Raw genomic sequence first — 21,688 nt, forward strand, 5'->3', positions numbered from 1 at the left:
ACATCTATAGCTAAATTGGAACAAGATATAGGTATAGTAAAAACAAAATATAAGTATCATATTTATAAATACAAAATAAATGAATGGTGTATGAAAATATATGACAATGCACCTTATTAAGAAACAAGTTCTCTACAATTCATTAAATTACAATAAAGTTAAAAACAAACAATTATAATTCTCTCTTGCGGTTGACTTCCTTATTAACTTATTGTGCAAGTTATATCTCTAATGAAAAAATAAATATTGTATTGTCTAAATAATTGTAAAAGCATATTAATCATATTATATCATATATCGATTCGTATTTTGAGTCTAAATTAATATCCTCTTATCCACGTATGTAAGAACTGCGAAATCATTATAAATAGATTAACAAAATTAATGAATTATCATATATTCGGACCTCAGATATGCAGCAGCGGTACAGTCAACAGCAGAAGTTGCTAAGCAGGCTAGGTGTTCACAATGATCTTGACGCGACTTTATTGTTAAGATCATAAGAGCGTGTCAAGGTCATTTTGAACCTCGCCCGCTTAGCAACTCCTGCTGCTGACTGTACTGGAGAAATCAAATAAGTGTTTTAGACCATTGTAGGCAAGATTCCCTCAATTTAAATGTTTTTTCCATATCACCATGCAAGCACTTACAAGCACGTATACAAGGGGTTATACCATCTACCCTTTTTCAGAATATTTTCTTCTAAGAAGGATCCGTCTTAGCAGCAAGATAGCAGAATGGCGAATGGATGGATGTAATAAACCCATCCCATCCAATGTAATAAAAAAAAACGCAGTTCTTACACACCCGCCCCTTACATTATAATCTGTGGCTCAGGCACAGACAACGCGATGCTTTTATGTGGCAAAACCTGCCCGCCGTTCACGTAGAGCTCGTCCTTGACTATGACGTCTTCGCCAAGTACGGTACAGTTTTCCATGCGGACCCAGCGGCCGACGACGGAGCGCCAGCCTATTATGCAGCTGTCGAGCCACGCGTGTTGCCGCACGCAGGCGCCGCGGAGGACCGTGCTGCGCTTTATGCATGCACCTGAAAAAAAAAGGAATTTAATCTTGGCAGTCTGCACCGACTGTACCTCAGAAAAAGTTGACAGATCAGCTCAAATCTTGCGCCAGCTCCGTGGGCTTTCCGCGAAACACGAAATTTCGTTATCTGCGTCTCCAGCGCGCTTGTATATCCGAGCGATACCGGCTCCGGCTCCGACGACCGGAGGACGCAGCGAGAGAATCCTCGCAGGTTAAAATTACATGAATCCTTTGAACCAGGGATGTTGCGAATATATTCGCATCCGCAACCGCGGAACTTCCGCATTATTTTCAACATCGGCATCTGCATCCGCATCCACATAAAATCGATGCGGAGCTTATGCGGATGCGGATGTCGAACAAGTCGGTACAGGAACGTCTTAGCGGCGGTGTAAGTAATAAAATAATAAATATTATTAGACATTGACGTTTTTTAAATACGCTTCCGCGGATGTGAGGCTTTAAATATCCGCATCGGCATCCGCGGATGTAAAAAAATCTGCATCCGCAACATCCCTGCTTTGAACAGCTTCGGGAGTCTTATGTACAAAAATGTATGCAGGGGTGCTAAGCTAATGGTTTTGCGGACTATACATTAGTACTATCAGTAGACGTTTGGCTCTTAATAACTATGATAATATTGATAATAATTGAATCTCACCATCCTCGATGACGACCCCAGGCCCGATGGTGACGTTGGGCCCGATCCGGCAGCCCTTACCGATGGTTGCCGTCGGGTCGATCAGCACGTTGCCGACCACGCCGGGACCGTCGTACAACTTGTTCGAGTCCTTTTGACGTAAGCTGTTCAGGTAAAGGCACATTCCTGGAAAAAATATTAGGTAGTTTATGGTAGTGATAAGGGCTGCAAAAGCTGCATAATTATCTCATGAGTCATGACACATAAGTACGTCTTAACAAAAAACCGACCAAGTGCGAGTCGGACTCGCGCACGAAGGGTTCCGTACCATTACGCAAAAAACAGCAACAAAATCACGTTTTTGTATGGGAGCCCCACTTAAATAATTATTACATTCCGTTTTTAGTATTTGTTGTTATAGCGGCAACAGAAGTAGCTATCACGGTTCATGAGATACAGCCTGGTGACAGACAGATAGACAGACGGACGGACAGCGGGGTCTTAGTAATAGGGTCCCGTTTTTACCCTTTGGGTACGGAACCCTAAAAGAAAGGAATGTGTTAAAAATTCCGTTCAAATTACAACTGTAATGTCATAATATTTTTGGACCTGTCCAAAGCTTTCGATCTCGTCTCTTACGACATCTTATGGCAGAAATTACAGAAGTCGAGGCTACCACCAGAGTTCATTCACCTTCTGAGACATTGGTATCTCAATCAAGAAAACCGTGTGAGGTGGGCGGGCGAGCTTACGGAACCGTATAGGCTCGAATGTGGCGTACGACAAGGTGGGTTAAGTTCACCAATATTATTTAACTTATATGTGGACGCGCTGATCGAGCAGCTTAGCAGCACTCATGTCGGCTGCCATGTTGATGGCGTATGCCTAAACAACATCAGTTACGCAGACGACATGGTGCTGCTGGCGCCATCGATTGGCGCGCTCCGCAAACTTGTCTACATATGCGAGTCCTATGCTTCCTCACACGGTTTGATTTACAATGGTAAAAAGAGCGAGGTAATGGTTTTTAAGGCCGGTAGCAAATGTCCCTCACATGTGACCCCAGTTCGACTCAATGGGACCGCTCTCGAGAGAGTCAGTAGGTTTAAATACTTAGGGCATATTGTTACCGACGACTTAAAGGACGATGAGGATATTGAGAGAGAGCGGAGAGCGTTATGTGTAAGGGCGAATATGCTGGCCCGAAGATTTGCTAGATGTTCAAAAGCGGTAAAAATAACTCTGTTTAAGGCATTTTGTTCATCCTTTTACACAGGTAGCCTTTGGGTCAGCTATACCCAGAAAGCCTATAATGCTCTGCGAGTGGTGTACAACAACGCCTTTAGAGTGCTGGTTGGGCTGCCTAGGTTCTGCAGCGCTTCCGCCATGTTTGCGGAGGCTCGAACTGATGCGTTTGCAGCAATCATGCGCAAGAAAGCGGCCTCATTACTGCGTAGAACCAGGGATAGCACAAACAGCATTCTAAGGATGTTTGCTGATCACGTTTGTTGTCCCATAATGATAAATTTAATTAAATTAATTAAGTCTAGTATAACTTTTAAGTATTAATATAGTTTTTAAGCCTTATAATATGTAATACTAACACAATGGGATCTCTGTTATCTTGAATTAAATAAATAATTGATAATTGATTGACAAAAGCAAGTGTAATTATTGTTCGTCTCAAAAACTTGCATCTTATTTGATAACCGTAAGTTTTGATATTTACTATTGGTTCTATTGCTATTGGTAACATCGAAATAACCGTCAGATTTCTTGAAATCGTCAGGTGACAAGCAAAACTCACTAATTACTACCACAAGTTAATAGCCATAGTGAACTATATTAATACCAAAATAAGGTTGATTTTTGTTTAATATTTTTTTTAGTAATTAGTGAGTTTAGCTTGTCACCTGACGAAATGTTGTTTATACAGCCGATCTCTATTTCACAGTACGAATAGGTAAATAAATCGAGTCATTGGCTCGCCTGTAGTTCAAACGAATTTTAATTATGTAGCTTGTTAAGTACCTACCCTCAGTGAAATAGTTGGATCCTTAATAAACTTTATTGCTATGTCATAAGGTCTACTTTTGAAGTTTTAATTTTTTTGCTATTTAAACAGCAGCACTTTAAACGAACAGTAAACAATAACTACCATATTTTAATTACGCTGATAATCATATTCATATTCATATTAGGTTCATAAGAGTAGGTACGTACAGTTAGAGTAATGTACCAAGACTGTATGCAAGATTTTATCGATATTGTTGCCAGCATAAATGATTATATCAATCCTTTCCCTAAATTACATCTATTTATGTTTATGTGTTATGTCCATGCGACCAAATCCATCTGCGGGAAATTCAGGACACAAGCGCGTTTTTCTAACAGTATAGTTTACATCATCGATAAAGCAGCGATTGCTTTTAGTTCCAGGCGGTCTAGCCAAGGTGACGATCGCTTGCGCTTCGCCATCGAATCGCTTTGTGTCTCTCTATCACTCGTCCATATTAGTGTGACCGTTGCGTTTCGTTCGCTATGTTTCGATTGGCATGTTACCTACAGGGCCAGCAGTCAGTTGAAATAAAAAAAAAACGATCGTGTGCGGAATTCCCGCCCGCAGACATAATGACCCAACTTTTGTGCTTACCAGTGAGGAAATCTTTCGGCTGCCCTACGTCCATCCAGAAGCCTTGCAGCTCCATAGCCAACAGCTGCCCATCTTTCGACATGAATGGAAACACTTCCTTCTCTATTGACATGGGGCGCAACTCTATTCTGTTTAGGACTGATGGGCTTAGAATGTACATGCCTGGAAAAAGAAATGCAACATTAAAGAAAATTTTTATTTTAAATTACTTGAAGGTTTTTTATTTTGCATTTCATTCTGTTCTTACATATTTAATATTGTCATTCATTGCGCTTATAAATTCTGTTAAGTGCATGATTTCGGAAACTTAAATAACACACTTACAACTGTACCAAAATTCCTTATTAACAAGCTTTTATTAGGTCAACCTGTATGTAACTAACTATGTAATGGAATCTAAGGTAACTAATTTAACCATATTCCAAGGATCGTAGCGTCATGAAAATTGGCAGCTGTATGTAGTTCTGATGACAATACAATAATATGGTACTGTCGAACTGATCTAATGATGGAGACAGGAGGTGGCCATAGGAACTCTGTGATGAAACAACGCAATCGAATTGTGTTAGGGGTTTTTAGAATTGTCTCGATGAGTATTAGTTGTCTGTTGTAAGAAAAGTACAGTCAGCGATAAAAGCTTGTACCAAAAATGAAATTTTTGCCAAAAACTTATTTTAAAACACATAATTAAAGTTACATGTGCAACAGCAATTTTGTACTTACACATACATATGTATATAATCATTATATGACAACCAAACCTTGCTGCAAAAAAAAAACAACCTTATTTCATTACTGGTATGGTTCATTATGGCTCTGAATTTGTGACAGTAATTAGTGAGGATTGGTTGTCATCTGATGATTTATTTTAACGCCAGCTTTTATAGATCTGTAGCTAAATATCAAGCAATAACTTGTAAAAATATTTACCAGCGTTAATTTTATTGGAAATGAATTCCTGGGGCTTCTCCACAAAACTCTCAATCTGTCCATCCTCTTTATATACAACAACTCCATATTTTGATGGTTCCTCTACCTTTGTAACTACAATTGTTCCCTCCTGAAATAAATATACAAGAGTGTCATCAGATTAGACATTTACAATTACTGTATTCAAGTAACAATTATACACACTTTAGTATAAGTATGAGTACTATAGAATAAAAGTGACCCAGGGGCCATGGACTTCAGTAACTCTGATTTCAAGCCTATTTCTCAAAATTTTATAACTTATAACACAAATATTTGTGAAGTGAAATGGGTCCCTGGTCCACAGATATAAAAAAAACCTACTCATGCAATGAGTGCTTATTGGGAGGGGCACCTTTTTGATCCCTATGAATACATGTTAATAAAAAATATGGATAATAGAACATCAAACATATATGCCATTAAAAAATATTTTACTAATGATGTAAACCGATATCATATTCAACCTGTTTACTCAAGTGTTCATACAAATGTAAATGAATATAATATTAGCACAGCTAAAGAATAAATAATGTCATATATCATTTCACAAAAGTAATAATACCCATGTTCACAAGTCCACATTGCAACATAGAAAGGAGACAATAGTATTATCACTATCATGGACAAAGTAACATATCATTATTCATAAGTCTTATTGCAACATGATAAAGTTTACAATTGGCCAGCTAATTGTGTTCAAGTACATATACACTGTGAGACCTTGCCAGCAAGTATGAAATTGAAGCAGGGTCTAACTCTATATGTATCATAATTGTATGGCGGATTTGCAGTCTTTACTGCCCTAGCCACAGGCCCTATAGCCGCCCCTTTCGCAGCACCCAACATATTGACTACATTTTAAGTTATTTCTTGTTATCATCAGCGAATTTTTTGTCACAATTTGCCACCCTAGGCCCGGGCCTACTGGGTCTTAGGGCAAATCCGCCGCTATTAGTTTTAGGAAATTAAAGCCGGGGAACATGGTGGTAAATCAATCTAAAATCATTTTTTTTTTTTTATTATAAAACAGCTTCAATTTTTACCACCCTGTAAGTTTCCTTCACTCTACATCTAGGTCATAATAGTGTTGTTATCAGTAAAGTGATTAACTGGTATTAACTAGCAATACACAACCATATTGCAAAGCAAATCTTGAAGATAATTATTATTGAGCTTATTAAGATAGTCAACTTTTAACTACTATAATCATTTTACAGTTTTGCAAGGGCATTAATTATTTTTATCTATTCATTGTACTTCCACATCAATCATCATCATCACCTTCAACACCAAAAGATAAACTATGTATAGTTAGATCTTTTTAAGATGTATAAATTGTAGGAAGGGAACTTAAGTAACATTTGGATATCCCAACTATAGATACTATTTATTAGAGTTAAATAAGAGGTGGAAAGAGTTTATTCAATTTGCATTTTGTTAGCTTTGCATGTATAGATAGACCATGATAGAGATAGATTTTATAAATGAAAATTAAAATGTGTAGTAATTACCTTTCCATGTGATTTATGAAACTTGTAAAGTTCTTTGAATGGAAAATCGCAAATGATGTCAGAATTTAGAACAAAGAAAGGCTCGGAACTTTTGCTCAACAGGGGTTTTGCCAGGGCTAAAGGCCCCGCTGTGCCAAGAGGCTCCACTTCATGGGAAAATGTTAGGGACACACCTAGTTTGGCCACTTTCTCTGTTAACTCTTTTTCCATGTCTTCTGCTCTGTATGACACAGCTAAAATTACCTGTAAAAAGTTAAAATCTTTAAAAATAAAAATAATAAATTTTACAAATTGAGAAGTAACCATTTCAGGTCTTTAATACATTCTATTGTTAACTGAACAACATTTGTTTCTTTGTTTAATAGATCAATTTAATTTCAATAATATAATTATTTTTTTTTTTTTTTTTTAGACACATCATTTATGGGTTTTATTTCAGGACTTTTACAACAAAATAAAAACAATTATTATGTTGTTACCTGTGTTACACCAGCCTCCACTAAAGCTTCTATTTGATGCAATAGAATTGGTTTGTTTGCAAACTCGACCAGTGGCTTTGGCCTACTTAAAGTCAAAGGTCTCAAACGAGTCCCGTAACCGCCAACTAGGATTAAAGCCCTCATTTCACCTAGTTTTTTGTCGGTGCCGCACATTTTTCTATAAAATAAGGAAACCTACTTATCCACCGGACTATTGACCACTTTCACAATTTATTAATTACACAAGAAACAAACAAGGTATATATCACAAAAATAGATACGCAATTGCCAATTTCTTATTAATCTTTAATGTTATGAATTCCAATTCCACGAAATTGTTTCCTATTGGATTGGTTTCTTTATTTTTCTAGTTTGCATTTTGCAATACACTGACTAATCTACACGTCATACAAAAAGTCAACCTACAATGAATACTGGCCAAACCGGCGGTTTTTTCAATAACTCGAACAAGAAATGCGTTCAATATTACAAAGATGTTTGATGAATGAGTTGCGCCAAGTAGCGCCCTTATGAGATAAATTTTTGCAGACATTAATTAGAACTACGCACAGTTTTTATATAATGATATCCATATCTTTTTAAATTCAAATATTAGCTTGCTTTTTCCTGTTTTTTCCCAAATCAATAGCAATGAAATAAACTGAATGCGTCTATTACGTAATCGTCATCATCTGTCAGTGTCAAAAAACATCTTGGCCGTGTCTCCTCCGCCTCAGAATTCTCCTTCACGATGGCTGTCTCCGTTCGGATTTTCTCTCGTTTTAGAGGTAATTAACACAACTATGCAACATAATTACATTTATCTTTATCTACGGGTCAAGTACCGGCATAGGGTTCTCGTAGCGATGACGCGTGTGACGTGATAGTTAACGTTCCGTTCACTACAACGGTGAATATGTTAACCTTCCAATGATATTAACACCTATTTCATAACATACTGGGATAGATTTAAGAAGTTTATACCATATATCTCGTATCCTGAAGTGTTGTAAGTGAAATAGGACTAATTACAATATACAATCAACGAGAGTACGCTGATCAATGTCGTTTTCATTACAACCCTAGTTATGATCGCCGAGACCTTCATCTATAAATATCTTGTCTATTCGTAGTTTTTTCATTATGCAAATTGGTACAATGAGACACTTTTTAATCTGGTATTTGCGAATTATATGCCCTAATACACAGATTGGGCATGTCAATCAATAGTTGACCTTTGATCATTCAAACAATACATCAAGACAAGTGTTATCAGATGTTTTGTTAGTAAATTGTATATAAACTGATACATCCGTCCTTTGACTCTGGTCAATGTACTACCTACTGTTTCAATTGTATGAAACAATTGAGAGGTGATAGTGGATTTAGACTAGTTAGTTGCAGTAATGTTTTGTGCAGAAAGGACTGTTTTTTTACAAGCTTTTATTTAGTTTCACCTGACCGTTGTCTGTCTGTCGGTCTGTAATCAAATCTTGCAAGTTAAATTTGATCCACTTCCCGGTTTCCGATTGAGCTGAAATTTTGCATGCATGTATAAATCGGATGACAATGCAATATTATGGTACCATCTAGCTGATCTGATGATTAAGACAGGAGGTGGCCATAGGAACTCTGTGATGAAACAATGTAACCTAATTGTGTTAGGGGTTTTTAGAATTGTCTCGATGAGTATTAGTTAGTGTCTGTCGTAAGAAAAGTACAGTCAGCGATAAAAGCATGTACCAAAAATGACTTTTTTGCCAAAATTTTAACTAAATTTAACTGTGATACTATGGAATTTGAAGACTTTTCTGAACAATTATTTGTCTACCGTTCAACATCAATTCTCATCTACTCAAAGGTTAACTGGAAGAAATCCCTTAAAGAGATAAGTTCGCCTTTGTACTGCCCACAGAACACCCGACTAGAAACCTAATATTGGCCATTTTGTTCGCGACGCAAATCACCAAACTGTGAGGCGCGGGAGGGGTGCTCCCGGCGTTGCGATTGGTCGTGGCGCGCTGACACGTGTAAGCGTAGGGATGGGACATGTCCATTACTTGCAGTGGTACTGGTACCAATGGTACCGTAATCTGTTGTGGTAAAATAATTGTTATCAATAAAGTCCACAGATTAATTACTTCAGAATATTCATACAATATAATCATTCATTAGGTACTTTAAAAATGTATCTAAAAATGTTACTTTGCATATTATTAATGAGCTAAGATTGTAAACATAAGAAAAACTGTAACGATTTCGATGAAATTTGCTATATGGGGGTTTACGGAGGCGAGGCGTTTTAACTGTAGGAAAACGCGCATTTTAGATTTTTTATGTTTGCTGTGCAAAGCTCGGTCTCTCAGATATTCAGTTTTTATTAACGCTGTTTTCTACAGTAGTACCGTTGAGGCACCACGTCACTGACACAAAGGCAAAAGCCGCTATACACCAATGCATGCATGCTAATGAAAAATACTGTATTATTTTCCTAGTCTAATTCATACTAAACAACCATGCATAATCTATTGAAAGCATCTAAGTACCTACGTTTACGAATAAACCGACGCGACAATTTTGTATATGATCCCAGCACATCTGTAAAATTAGTTTGGTTACGGCAATAACATAAACAAATATAAAATAATATAAATGTGTAATAAATTTCACATTTCGTCGGAGTCCATTTCAGTTCATCATCAGGTCCATCTCGTGACCCAAGACCTTACTGCTCACCTAGAGGATTCTAATAAACCCACACAACATGTGTCTATCACAAACCAACACCGATTTCCCTCCCACTTCTTCAAAGTTCATCATCAGGTCCAGCTCGTGGCCCCCCACCTTACTGCTAGGGAATGCAAATCGGTTATTTTCGGTTATTTTTGTATGGAAATTCCGATTTGCATTCCCTACTTACTGCTCACCTAGAGGATTCTAATAAACCCACACAACATGTGTCTATCACAAACCAACACCGAGTTCCCTCGCACTTCTTCAAAGTTCATCATCAGGTCCATCTCGTGCCCCCCCACCGTACTGCTCACCTAGAGGATTCTAACAAACCCACACAACATGTGTCTATCACAAACCATCACCGAGTTCCCTTGCACTTCTTCAAAGTTCATCATCAGGTCCATCTCGTGACCTAACTGCTCACCTGGCTTCTTAAAAAAAAATTACATCATTCATTTATTATTAATAAATCAATCATGAATTTCAAAAATACACTTTGGTGGCAAACGCAGCCTATGGAAACTATACTACTAACTAATGGCGCTTGCAACTAGGAGAATGTCACATGGGCGTTGCTCTGAAAACCTGCTAAAATATGATCATTTTCTTATTTTGATGCTACCTCAATAATGGTACTACTAACTAAAAACTAAACTAAGTACATACTACATATACCCACTAAGATAAACTACCAACTACCTAATTAAAACTATAGATTTTACAGATCAATTTTATTTATTCTCAATTAAAAATGAAAGAGAATCACAATTATCTTTTACATTTCTTAAAATGGTACAATATGGTTCGAGCGAAAGCACGAATTTACCGCAATTGACAAAACCATCACCGTCACATCACTAGTTGTTGACGTGAAAGGGATAGCACATTGCATTTTCAAGTTGACGGAAAAGGACGGGCTACTTCACTGCCGCTTAGTACAACCAAATTGACCAGTATAAAATGAACCCCGCGGACAAGAAATAATTTTCAACAAAATAGTGATTTTGACTTACCTGTGGAATGTTATTCCATCTGTTTTATAACTGGAAGTCTTAGATGACTTGCCACACCATTTCACACTGCAAAATCCCATGATTTGAATAAATTGCGATTTATTTTCGTAAACACGCGCACACTGTTAACAGGTCGTGAATTTGGACGCAACTGATCGGAGCGGCGCGCGTGAAATATTTTATAAGCGCTATTGCTCGCACGAGTGGAGGCCGCGAGTCGTCCTATAAGCTAGCTATGTCTATAGGGGTTGGTCTGTGGTACTGCCTATCCTGTGCCATAAATTTATGTCTTGTACAATAAAGAGTTTATACATACATACATTATGACTACTGATAACACCAGTAAAATGTTAAAACTATGATTATAGGAAACTAAATTTGTTTTAAATATAAAGTGGTTTTAAGATCTAGAGACATAATTATTAATTAATAGAATATTATCAAATCATAACATACTGGGCGATACACACTGGGGATAGACTTGTATAGACTGGATAGGCTTGCAGTAGCTAAAAATGTTAAAATAAAAATCCTTTTCATGTTGTGTTGTGCCAGGCTTTATGTAATTCATGATAATTGGAAAGTTAGGTAAAGTTATAAAACAAAGTCACCTACCGCGTCTGTCTGTATGTCAGTATGTATGTTCGCGATAAACTCAAAAACTACTGTACAGATTTTCATGCGGTTTTTACTTATGATTAGAGTGATTCTTAAGGAAGGTTTAGGTGTTTAATTTGTTAAGGTTTTGTGTAAAGTGGTTGAACTACCAGTGCAAAAGCTCGGGTGGGTCGCTAGTAAACAATAAAGCTGAAATTACAATGGAACAAAAATAAGTGATTCTGATTGATTACACAGACCAACCCCTATAGACCGAGCTTATAGGACGACTCGCGGTCACCGCCCGTATGGTGTATAGGTCAAATATAAGATTATTCGCGCGCCGCTCCGATCAGTTGCGCCCAAGGTTACGACCTGTTAGCAGTGTGCACGAGTCTAAGAAAATAAATAGTAAACTATTGAATTCATTGGGAAATCATGGGATATTGCAGCGTAAAATGGTGTGGCAAGTCATTTAAGACATCTACATACGAAACAGATGGAAAAACATCCCACAGGAAAGTCAAATTCATTATTTCATTGAATAACGTTTCTTGTCCGCGGGGTTCATTTTATACTGGTCAGAAGCAGAGGCGAAGTATGTCCGTCCCTTTTCGTCAACTTGAAAATGCAATGCGCTATCCCTTTCCCTTTCGACTAGTGATGTGACGATGATGGTTTTTCAGTTGCGTAAACTTCGTGCTTCGTCATACCGTATTGTACCATTTTAGACATAATATGTGACGTCCCACGGTCAAAGGTACCTTATGGCGGGTATGGAGTTATGCATACCCCAGTAATCTACAATAAATAAGCTATCGATAACACAAAAGATCAACCTTCTAGGTTGCGTAGTTACAGAGATATGATTTTTTGAAAATAATGTTGTGAAATGAGCAACTTTACGATAGAGAAGTTTTAAGTTTAGCCGCCTAAAAAACTATGTTCCTGAAGTAAGTTACATAGTTGACTACAAATAATAATGCCTTATATATCTGAGATTAAAAAAATATTGCGACTTGTTCTGTAATGCAAATAGAAACTTTTGATATCGACTGATTTATGTGTATACTAACCAATCTCTTGAAAATAAAGTTTTATTTCATTTTCACGATTGATTGCAATGAGCTCTCAAGATTTAAATTTTATCTATTAGAAAACGACACTGACAGACAGTTTAAGCAAAAAACAATACCGATTTAGAGGTGAAAATGTATTTTCTGACTTTTTCATATAAAATCACAAAATTGAATATTTTTACTTTTAATGTGACACACAATCAATTTTTCTGAGCACATATGTAAGAAATTCTGTCATTCAAATGAAATAAATCCTAAAACCCCAACTAAATACTATATTTAACCCCTTATGCCACTTTAAACTTACATAACAATAACAGTATTTGCTCCATACATTTACGAAAAGGTACCTTATGGAAATAAATCTAATAATACATCACTACAAAATATCAATCATATTATAGTTTATCTTTTATGAATAGAAAATATTAATTTACATTAAACTGCCCCCAATTTAATTAGTTCTTCGTCATAATAATCTTAAAAAAGACCAATAATTTGTATGTAATGAAAAGGTACCTTGTGGTCAAGTTACATGATGAGGCATGATGATGATGGAACAGTTAGGATAAACTAATAATATTTTGGGGTTAAGATGGTATAAATCGTCTATCTCTTATCAATAATATATTTCGGTTGCTATTGAAGATAAGCGGCATTGAGGTTCAATGACCTCAGATATTCCATAAGGTAATGCGTCGGGTATTGGCATTTTTCAGCAAACCAATGGCTGATTTACTGCATGCGACCAAACCAAATGAAGATTATTCTAGTTAAGAAAGACTTGACGAGAGTAACTTTGGTATAATAGCAGTCTACTTGGATTTGTGATGTCGGTCTATGTACGGTTATAATATTTGCGAGGCGCCCCAACCAGAACTGAAATTATCAAATTAGTTTTGCAGAATGCTAATACAGTTCTCTACCAAACTTCTTTTCCCGTATTGACTAGTTTTTTTGGGAATTTTCAATCTTTTTTCCATAAGGTACCTTTTCTACTAAACTCTGAGACGACATTACTAGGCTTATAACTAACTTATAACAAAAATAAAAACAGGTAAACAAACGTTACGCATTAAGGTTTCAGATCACACAATAAAAAAAAATTGAGCATTTTTTCACCTCTTTACAAAACATTTAATATCTCCGAAACTAGAAACCCTCATAAGGTACCTTTTCCCGTGGAACGTCACATATATGTTGTATGGTTTTTTTAGAATCCTCTAGGTGAGCAGTTAGGTCTCATGTCACGAGATGGACCTGATGATGAACTTCAAAGAAGCGCGAGAGAACTCGGAGTTGATTTGTAATAGGCATATATTATTGGTCCATTTGAATATGTTTTCAATACAACCTTCAATGACCTTAATAAAACGGACAAAAGAAAATAATTGTATGAGATTTTGGCGACACTTTTTTCTCGTATCGAAAGAGATTGCGATTCTGAGTGGAAATAATATAAAAAATCTAAACTTTAAAATTCATGTTCTGGGTACTTTAAACAGAAATGCCCTAACATGTTAAGTAAAAATTTCAGGTACATTGTTAAATTACTTAATGAAATATTAAATTAATCAATATAATTATTAAGTAAGTTTACTCTAAGTATAATACTTGTAACAATTTTACCACAATAAATTTCGATATCACTGGTAGCAGTACCCACTACCTGTAATGAACATGTCCCATCCCTACGCTTGCACGTGTCAGCGCGCCATGTTTGAAACGACCAATCGCAATGCCGTGAGCGCCCCTCCCGCACCTCACAGTTTGGTGATTTGCGCCTCGAACAAAATGGCCAATATTAGGTTTCTAGAGGCGGTGTTCTGTGGATTGATTAGCTACTGTAATTGTTCAAGTAATTATATATATTGATTTATGATTCTTTTGTTTTGTGCATTATCCTTACATCTTGGTTCTGTACATTTTGATTCAAATTGAAGCAACAAACACATAGATATAGTATAAATAATATTTTAAAGAATAAAAATCATTACTTAAATGATGCAATAGTTGCGTAGGGTACAACACTCCTGGACCCTCTGTTCAGGTTGGTTCAGGTGTGAGATTTAGCAGGGTTGTAGGGTTTATGTTACCTATATGTTTTAGTCATAAAAAACTTCTACAGTACATATGGCCGTACTTTCCCGCACTAGTGCAGGAAACAGCACTTTCCGTGCGTATGTCAAAATTTTAAAGGGCCATATGTACTGTAAAACGTTGTACGATACACGTGCGAATAGGTAATTTGTAACTCGTGTTGATTTAAAACACTCCCTTCGGTCGTGTTTCAATTTATCGCCACTCGTTGCGAATTTCCTACTTTTCGCACTTGTATCGTATTACGATACAAGTGCGAAAAGTAGGAAATTCGTTAACATTAAATATTTCATTAAATTCAGTTAACATTAAATGTTAACTGAATTTAATGAAAAATCATGTAGGTTGTTAAAATAGCTATTTATTGAGCATGTATTTACTTTCAGAGAAAATCTAAATCATGCCCTGCTTGCTGTAACAAGGGCTATTTCATTTCTTCAACTTACATTCATTATAACATGTCTGTTTTGTTAAGTTGTGACTTGATTTGTTATGTTTTTATCAAGGCTCGGAACCGGTTTTTTCTTCATACAAAAAATACCGGTATTATTACGTTCTGTTTCGTTCTTTGGTTTATTATTTAATTTTTAATGGGATAATCTTATAATACCAAATTGTTAACTAAATACGTGATTCAGACCTACGTAAAGAGCAATAAATAATTTTAAATATTGGGCCATCTCGGGTTTTACAAAATAACCAGTTCCGAGCCCTGGTTTTTATGTTGGTTAATTATTTAATTTTATATTTACAGATGGTGTAAAACTAGGTAACGTCAGATTCTATTCGACCCCATACCATGAAACACGAAAAAACCTCAAATTGACATCCGAAACAAAATTAATAGTACAAGGTTTCACCGGCAAGCAAGGCACTTTCCACAGCCAGCAAGCACTCGACTATGGCACAAAGGTTGTCGGTGGTGTATCGCCAAAGAAGGCGGGTACGGAGCATCTTGGAAAGCCAGTGTTTAAAACCGTGAGGGAAGCAAAGGAGGCAACGGGGGCGGAGGCGACCGTGTTATTCATTCCCCCGCCGGCGGCAGCGGCGGGTATCCTGGAGGCCATTGAAGCTGAGATGCCGCTCATTGTGTGCATCACAGAGGGTGTTCCACAGCATGTAAGTTTATCTAATGTAGGGTGGTGGTGACAGAGAACATGGGAGAGGATCTGGGATAGACTTATTGAATTATTGTCTTTATTTATTCTTTACACGACTACTTTGACGACTTTGTTCGCATTATAAGTATAGTCATTCAACTGCCCTCACACCTCCCCTTATTACTTACGAGTTACATATTAAATATTGCATTCCCAACTAAATTGCACCCACTTAAAGGATGAAAATTATCATATGCCTTATTCTAAGTTGTTAACTATCTGTATACAGCTAAGTCATCACAGACTAACTTTCACATTTTGAATATAATTAGGATTTTCTTTGAATCATTCTACCCAGTCTCTGTTATAAATAATCATGTATCTTTCAATTGCTCATAAACATGACAAAAAGGAAAATGAGGTATTAATAGCTTGTAATGAATATGTAATATGTGTATGATTTCATTATTAACGCTTGTAAAATCTGCGATTTTCGCTAGTAAAAGATATCACTCTTGTTTACTACCTAGGTAGGTAGGTATCTACATCACCAGATAGACATTTTTTTCTTCGCGTATGTCGTAAAAATATCTTACTGAATTTTACTTAAATCGACCAATAGTAGACCTTATGTCCTTGTAATAAGGTTTACAATGGTCAGTCACCTGACTTAAACGTAATTAACCCTTTTCCAGGCCACACCAATCTACAAGGTTTTCTCAAAAAATCCAAATATATTCCGATTAATCCAGCTTTGATGATTCATTCGAAGGCAAGTCATATTTCCCGATTGTGCAATCAAATTTGAACCTTAAATCGGAATGCTAAAGTTGAAATTCTTTTGGCGCGTATGTGAGCGATATCGTACTATGCCTGAAAAAGGGTTAACACAGGCGGAAGGAGATTACATTAAACAGTTGAAAGGTCTCTCTCCCCCATTCTGCTCTCTGGATATTCACATTATAGAAAATATTTTTGCGCAATTTGATGTGTATTAACTACAGCTATGCTCCTTCGTTTGTTAAGTTTTTTTTTATAATAAGTAGTAAACATATCGAAAAAAGTTAATCGACCCCTTAGCTATGGTTAATTAATACAATAAATTGTGTAATAGTACATTGTGTATTAAGGGCGGGAAATAAGAAATTACGAACGAGTGTCAATTTTAAGCCCGACGCGAAGCGAGGGCTTAAAATGTTCACGAGTTCGGAATTTCTTTACCGCCCGTGGCACACACAATGTTTTTCATCACACTTGTAAGGAAAAAAAGGAGAATTAATAAAAACAAACTTCTGTATAAAACACTTTTCCGCCCTAGGGCGAAAATTTCAATTTCCCGCCCGCAAGCCCTACGTGTAAATAAGTGTTTTTCATCACACTTGCTCGGAAAAGATTTTTTCCGCCCTAGGGCGAAAAGTTCAATTTCCCGCCCGCAAGCCCTACGTGTAAATACATCTTTTCCGAGCAAGTGTGATGAAAAAATATTTTTCATCACACTTGCTCGGAAAAGATGTATTTACACGTAGGGCTTGCGGGCGGGAAATTGAAATTTTCGCCCTAGGGCGGAAAAAATCTTTTCCGAGCAAGTGTGATGAAAAACACTTATTTACACGTAGGGCTTGCGGGCGGAAAAGATTTTTTCCGCCCTAGGGCGGAAAAGTGTTTTATACAGAAGTTTGTTTTTATTAATTCTCCTTTTTTTCCTTACAAGTGTGATGAAAAACATTGTGTGTGCCACGGGCGGTAAAGAAATTCCGAACTCGTGAACATTTTAAGCCCTCGCTTCGCGTCGGGCTTAAAATTGACACTCGTTCGTAATTTCTTATTTCCCGCCCTTAATACACAATGTACTATTTCATGTCAATATCCTGGGTGGAAAATGGGGACTACGTTTGTATAAAGAAACGGTCGTCCACTATCCGCTTAAGGTTTCAAATTACTTTTCACATCACCTATTCGGAAAAGGGCTTTTTCTTCCCCGATAGGAGGGATCAAAGTGGCACTTTTCTGTTCTAGGACACTGTTTTTGTTATTTTTTGCATTCTTTTTTATAGCTTGAATAATATTTTGAAACATAATAATTTCCTCATATATTAAGATTTTTTTATTTTCCTCATAGTTGATGTGAAAAGCAGTATGTGTCACACGGTATCAAAATTATTTCATCTTGGGCGTTAACACTTGAATCCCTCATTATACGATCAGGATTCTACTTTAGAATCCATCGCTTCATTCAGGATTCAATGTACGCCCTTGACGGAAACATATTATTTTGATCCCTTGTAACACAAACTACTATACCACAATCATCTATTCCTATACTTAGTAAATAACCCTAGATCCACGCAATTTCCAGGACATGGTACGAGTGAAACACGCGCTGCTCAGGCAAAATAAATCCCGGCTAGTCGGACCCAACTGCCCCGGCATTATCGCGCCAGAAAAATGCAAGATCGGCATCATGCCCGCCGCCGTCCACAAGAAGGGCTGCATCGGCGTCGTGTCGCGTTCCGGCACCCTCACCTATGAGGCCTGCCATCAGACCACTGTAGTAAGCAAAGTTTTTGTAACAAAAATAAATGTAGAGGCTTGTAATGTAGGTATAGTACGCGTCGTGTAGGAATGTAAGTAAGATAATAATGGGTACTGGCGTCCTCAAGAAGGGCTTTATTGGCGTCGTGTCGCGTTCCGGCACCCCTACCTGTGAGGCCTGCCATCAGACGTTTGTTTGTGTGCGCCCTGTAGGATTGTATCCAAGATTGGATAAAATGTGTGCACAAGATGTATCAGAATCGTGTCACGTGGAAGCACTATTTCCTATAAGGCCTACTAAACTACTAACGTAAGTAAATAACATACGAAGTAGGACATAACCTCAGCGAAGCATAAGATCTACGTACATGTGTGGGGGGCAGTCGACGCGCCCACACATACTTATCCCCGGATGCTCAATGATTTACAAGATCTATCTGACATACGCCAGTTTGTGTCACTACTTAGTGACATAAGTGATTAGCAGAATTAAAGTCTGCTCTTGAATTCTTGACCAAAGTCCTAACGATCGATAAACTTGCCTAGTGCGAGTTGGACTTGTTTATTATTATTAGGTACTACGTACTTAAGAACAACTCGTGCTTGACCGGTTTTTAGTATTTTTAGGGTTAGATAACCATTATAGAGATGGAACAAATAACAAAATAAATAAACGTTTCGCGTATCAGGGGGCCCTATAATTTTGTTTTCATTATTTGTTGTCATATGTGCTCATATATAAATGTTGCTATATCTATTTCCAGACCGGCCTAGGCCAGACCCTATGCGTCGGCATCGGCGGCGACCCGTTCAACGGCACCGACTTCATCGACTGCCTGGAGGTGTTCCTCAACGACCCGGAGACCAAGGGCATCATACTCATCGGAGAGATCGGAGGCAACGCCGAGGAGCTCGCTTCTGAGTACCTCATCCAGCACAACACGGTAACTATTACCAAAGTTTATACAAACAAAATGGTCAAACAATATATGATATTGCGAAAAATTTAACTTGTTTAAGGGCAACCATGATCTTATCAACAGTTTAGATAGTTAAATTTTTAATTTAGGTATATATTTTTGTAGTTAAAATATACCTATATTAATTAATAATGTTTCTGTGAAAACAACCTTCGTCAAATGTAAGGTTAATATCCTATGTCAATGTACTCTTGAGAGGCGCTATCTGGAGATTGATAAGGGTGGTATTCCACCTGTCCTATTTTTTTGTCCAATGTCATTGCGTCTCACTCTCTCATTAAGCAAAACGTGAGACGCAATACACATTGGACAAAGAAATTGGATAGGTGGAATACCATCCTAACGCGTGTATACAGCGTGTTGCAAAAGTGCACACTCTATGAATGAATTCCATTCATAAAGTACGTATAGGTACACTTTTGCAGCGCTGTGTGTACTTACGGAAATTAATTGTCTTCATTACCGTTTTTCAGCTACGAGTTTGCTCACAAACCTACTTATTTTCTATTTTGAGTTGTTAATTATTTTTGTCGCTTGACAGTCAAAGGTATGGATCTACAATGGTGCCCAATCCAAAGGTTTACTTTATCTTATCTCACATCTCATTTACATCTCTGAAGTTCTTCGAGCAACACCGGCTTCCGACACGTCGGAAGGGAGGGGCCCAAGCGATATCTTACCGTACAAATCTTTCTGCCATTTTTTGCGGGGGGAAAGGTGCACACAGTCGCACTTCTCACACACTTACATACAAAATCCAATCTGTAATGACGACACAAATATATAGAAAATGACACACGTCAAAGACAAATCTTGCAAACCTCGATCTCTTTTTGTGTACGGATGAGTCACAAGTGTCCCAACACGCACACTAACACATTTTCGTATATGTATTCTGAGAGATGAGAAGTCGGATTTGTCGCTCGACCGATCCGCAATTTGCACTGGGCGAGCAAAATCGATAATTGTGTTTAAATGTAATTAAACGTATGATATGTAAAAAAAAATACATGTGAAATGTAACACCATCTCTTTTTTTAAATTTGATGTCCCCGACCTCTGTTTACAACAAAAAACCGAGCTATTAGGCATTTTTTCTACTGCTGTGTTCACGCGGGCGTCTGGACTCGGTCTAGTGAAAAATCCGAGCGCAACTAGTTTTATTACCCGCGCTAGATCAGTTGATCTTGTACCTAGGCAGAGGGGAAATAGTGCGAATGCCGCCTCCCTTCCGTGTTGCTCGAAGCTGAAGGTATATCATCTGTACAAAATCAACACATTATCTTGTAAAGATCTCGAATTTATCGACCATCATCAGTTCTAACGAATTTTATTTGTCACTTATTGATTTATTGGCTTCCGTGGCTAACTTCGTGTCATCATGGATTCATAAATTGATTTAAATTTTAGTGTGTATCAGAGTTTGAATTGTACATTTAGTGTCCTAAGTATTTCGTCGTATCGAATAAGTACAACATAGTATTTCAATTAGTTATAACACACAACATTGTAGTGTTTTTTGGTTGTAGATAACAATGTTCAGTTTAAACTTCCGTTTGAAACACAGTGTGTTTTTGTTTGAGTATGTACTGATGTAGTTTGTAACTTTGTAATCATAAAGTTGACATCGTTACGTGCCAGTTTCTGTCATGTAATCTGTAATTCCAGGGCCAGAAAGCCAAGCCCGTGGTGTCGTTCATCGCGGGTCTGACGGCGCCGCCCGGCAGGAGGATGGGTCACGCCGGCGCCATCATCTCGGGCGGCAAGGGCGGCGCCATGGACAAGATCAAAGCGCTAGAGAAGGCCAACGTCATCGTCACTCGCTCCCCCGCCAAGATGGGCGCCGAACTCTTCAAAGAGATGAAAAGATTAGAAATCGTCTAAGAAACCCTGGTTATTGTCACATTATAGACTTTTAGAAATTATACATGTATGTTTTCAAATGTTGTTTCTATGACTTATTTATTTAACGCCTACAAGGCATGCTGTCACGAGCCTATTGACAGTATTAATTAATGTTTTACCTCTAAATGTCCATTAAAATTAGACTGTCCTCGAGCAAAACTGTAATTTATGAATTTGTACAAATTTAAAGCTTTGTTTAAGTACAATTTTAACAAAAGTGGTGCGTTCTATAGTAAATATTATTTAACATTATCAACAGCATCAGTGTATTGTTGCGTCTGTGGCAGATTTTATCTCATAAATGTGAAAAATGTATGCACGAGGTTGTCTTATATTAGAAAGCAC

At 37.3% G+C, this 21,688-nt stretch overlaps 2 protein-coding genes across 3 annotated transcripts; one reads left to right on the forward strand and one right to left on the reverse strand.

Moving 5' to 3' along the window:
* Positions 1-814: 814 nt before the first annotated feature.
* LOC134790257 (mannose-1-phosphate guanyltransferase beta) lies at positions 815-7,736 on the reverse strand. Its single transcript, XM_063761071.1, has 6 exons — positions 7,302-7,736; positions 6,823-7,065; positions 5,270-5,399; positions 4,340-4,501; positions 1,708-1,872; positions 815-1,050 (listed from the first exon to the last, which is right to left on the reverse strand). Exons 1-6 carry the CDS (start codon positions 7,473-7,475, stop codon positions 815-817), a joined length of 1,110 nt encoding a protein of 369 aa, XP_063617141.1. The 5' UTR covers positions 7,476-7,736.
* A 226-nt stretch (positions 7,737-7,962) lies between these two features.
* Positions 7,963-21,381, forward strand: LOC134795731 (succinate--CoA ligase [ADP/GDP-forming] subunit alpha, mitochondrial-like). Of its 2 annotated transcripts, none has more exons than XM_063767684.1 (5): positions 7,963-8,089; positions 15,581-15,945; positions 18,283-18,477; positions 19,223-19,417; positions 21,113-21,381. In XM_063767684.1, the coding sequence occupies exons 1-5, from the start codon at positions 8,053-8,055 to the stop codon at positions 21,320-21,322; spliced, it is 1,002 nt and encodes a 333-aa protein (XP_063623754.1). In that variant the 5' UTR covers positions 7,963-8,052; the 3' UTR covers positions 21,323-21,381. The 2 variants fall into 2 exon arrangements, with proteins under 2 accessions (XP_063623754.1, XP_063623755.1); XM_063767685.1 differs by having other exon boundaries at positions 19,223-19,402; positions 21,107-21,381.
* The last annotated feature ends 307 nt before the right edge of the window (positions 21,382-21,688 follow it).

The sequence above is a fragment of the Cydia splendana genome, chromosome 1 (assembly GCF_910591565.1).
Source record: "Cydia splendana chromosome 1, ilCydSple1.2, whole genome shotgun sequence".
Taxonomy (NCBI): Eukaryota; Metazoa; Arthropoda; class Insecta; order Lepidoptera; family Tortricidae; genus Cydia; species Cydia splendana.

Coding starts and splice junctions, on each gene's coding strand:
- LOC134790257 (XM_063761071.1), bottom strand. CDS start 7,475: ATGTGCGGCACCGACAAAAAACTAGGTGAAATGAGGGCTTTAATCCTA. Junction 5,400..6,822: donor TTCATAAATCACATGGAAAG/GTAATTACTACA, acceptor TATTTATTTCAG/GAGGGAACAATTGTAGTTAC. Junction 4,502..5,269: donor TTCCAATAAAATTAACGCTG/GTAAATATTTTT, acceptor TTCTTTTTCCAG/GCATGTACATTCTAAGCCCA.
- LOC134795731 (XM_063767684.1), top strand. CDS start 8,053: ATGGCTGTCTCCGTTCGGATTTTCTCTCGTTTTAGAG. Junction 18,478..19,222: donor CCTGCCATCAGACCACTGTA/GTAAGCAAAGTT, acceptor ATCTATTTCCAG/ACCGGCCTAGGCCAGACCCT. Junction 19,418..21,112: donor ACACGGTAACTATTACCAAA/GTTTATACAAAC, acceptor TTCCAGGGCCAG/AAAGCCAAGCCCGTGGTGTC.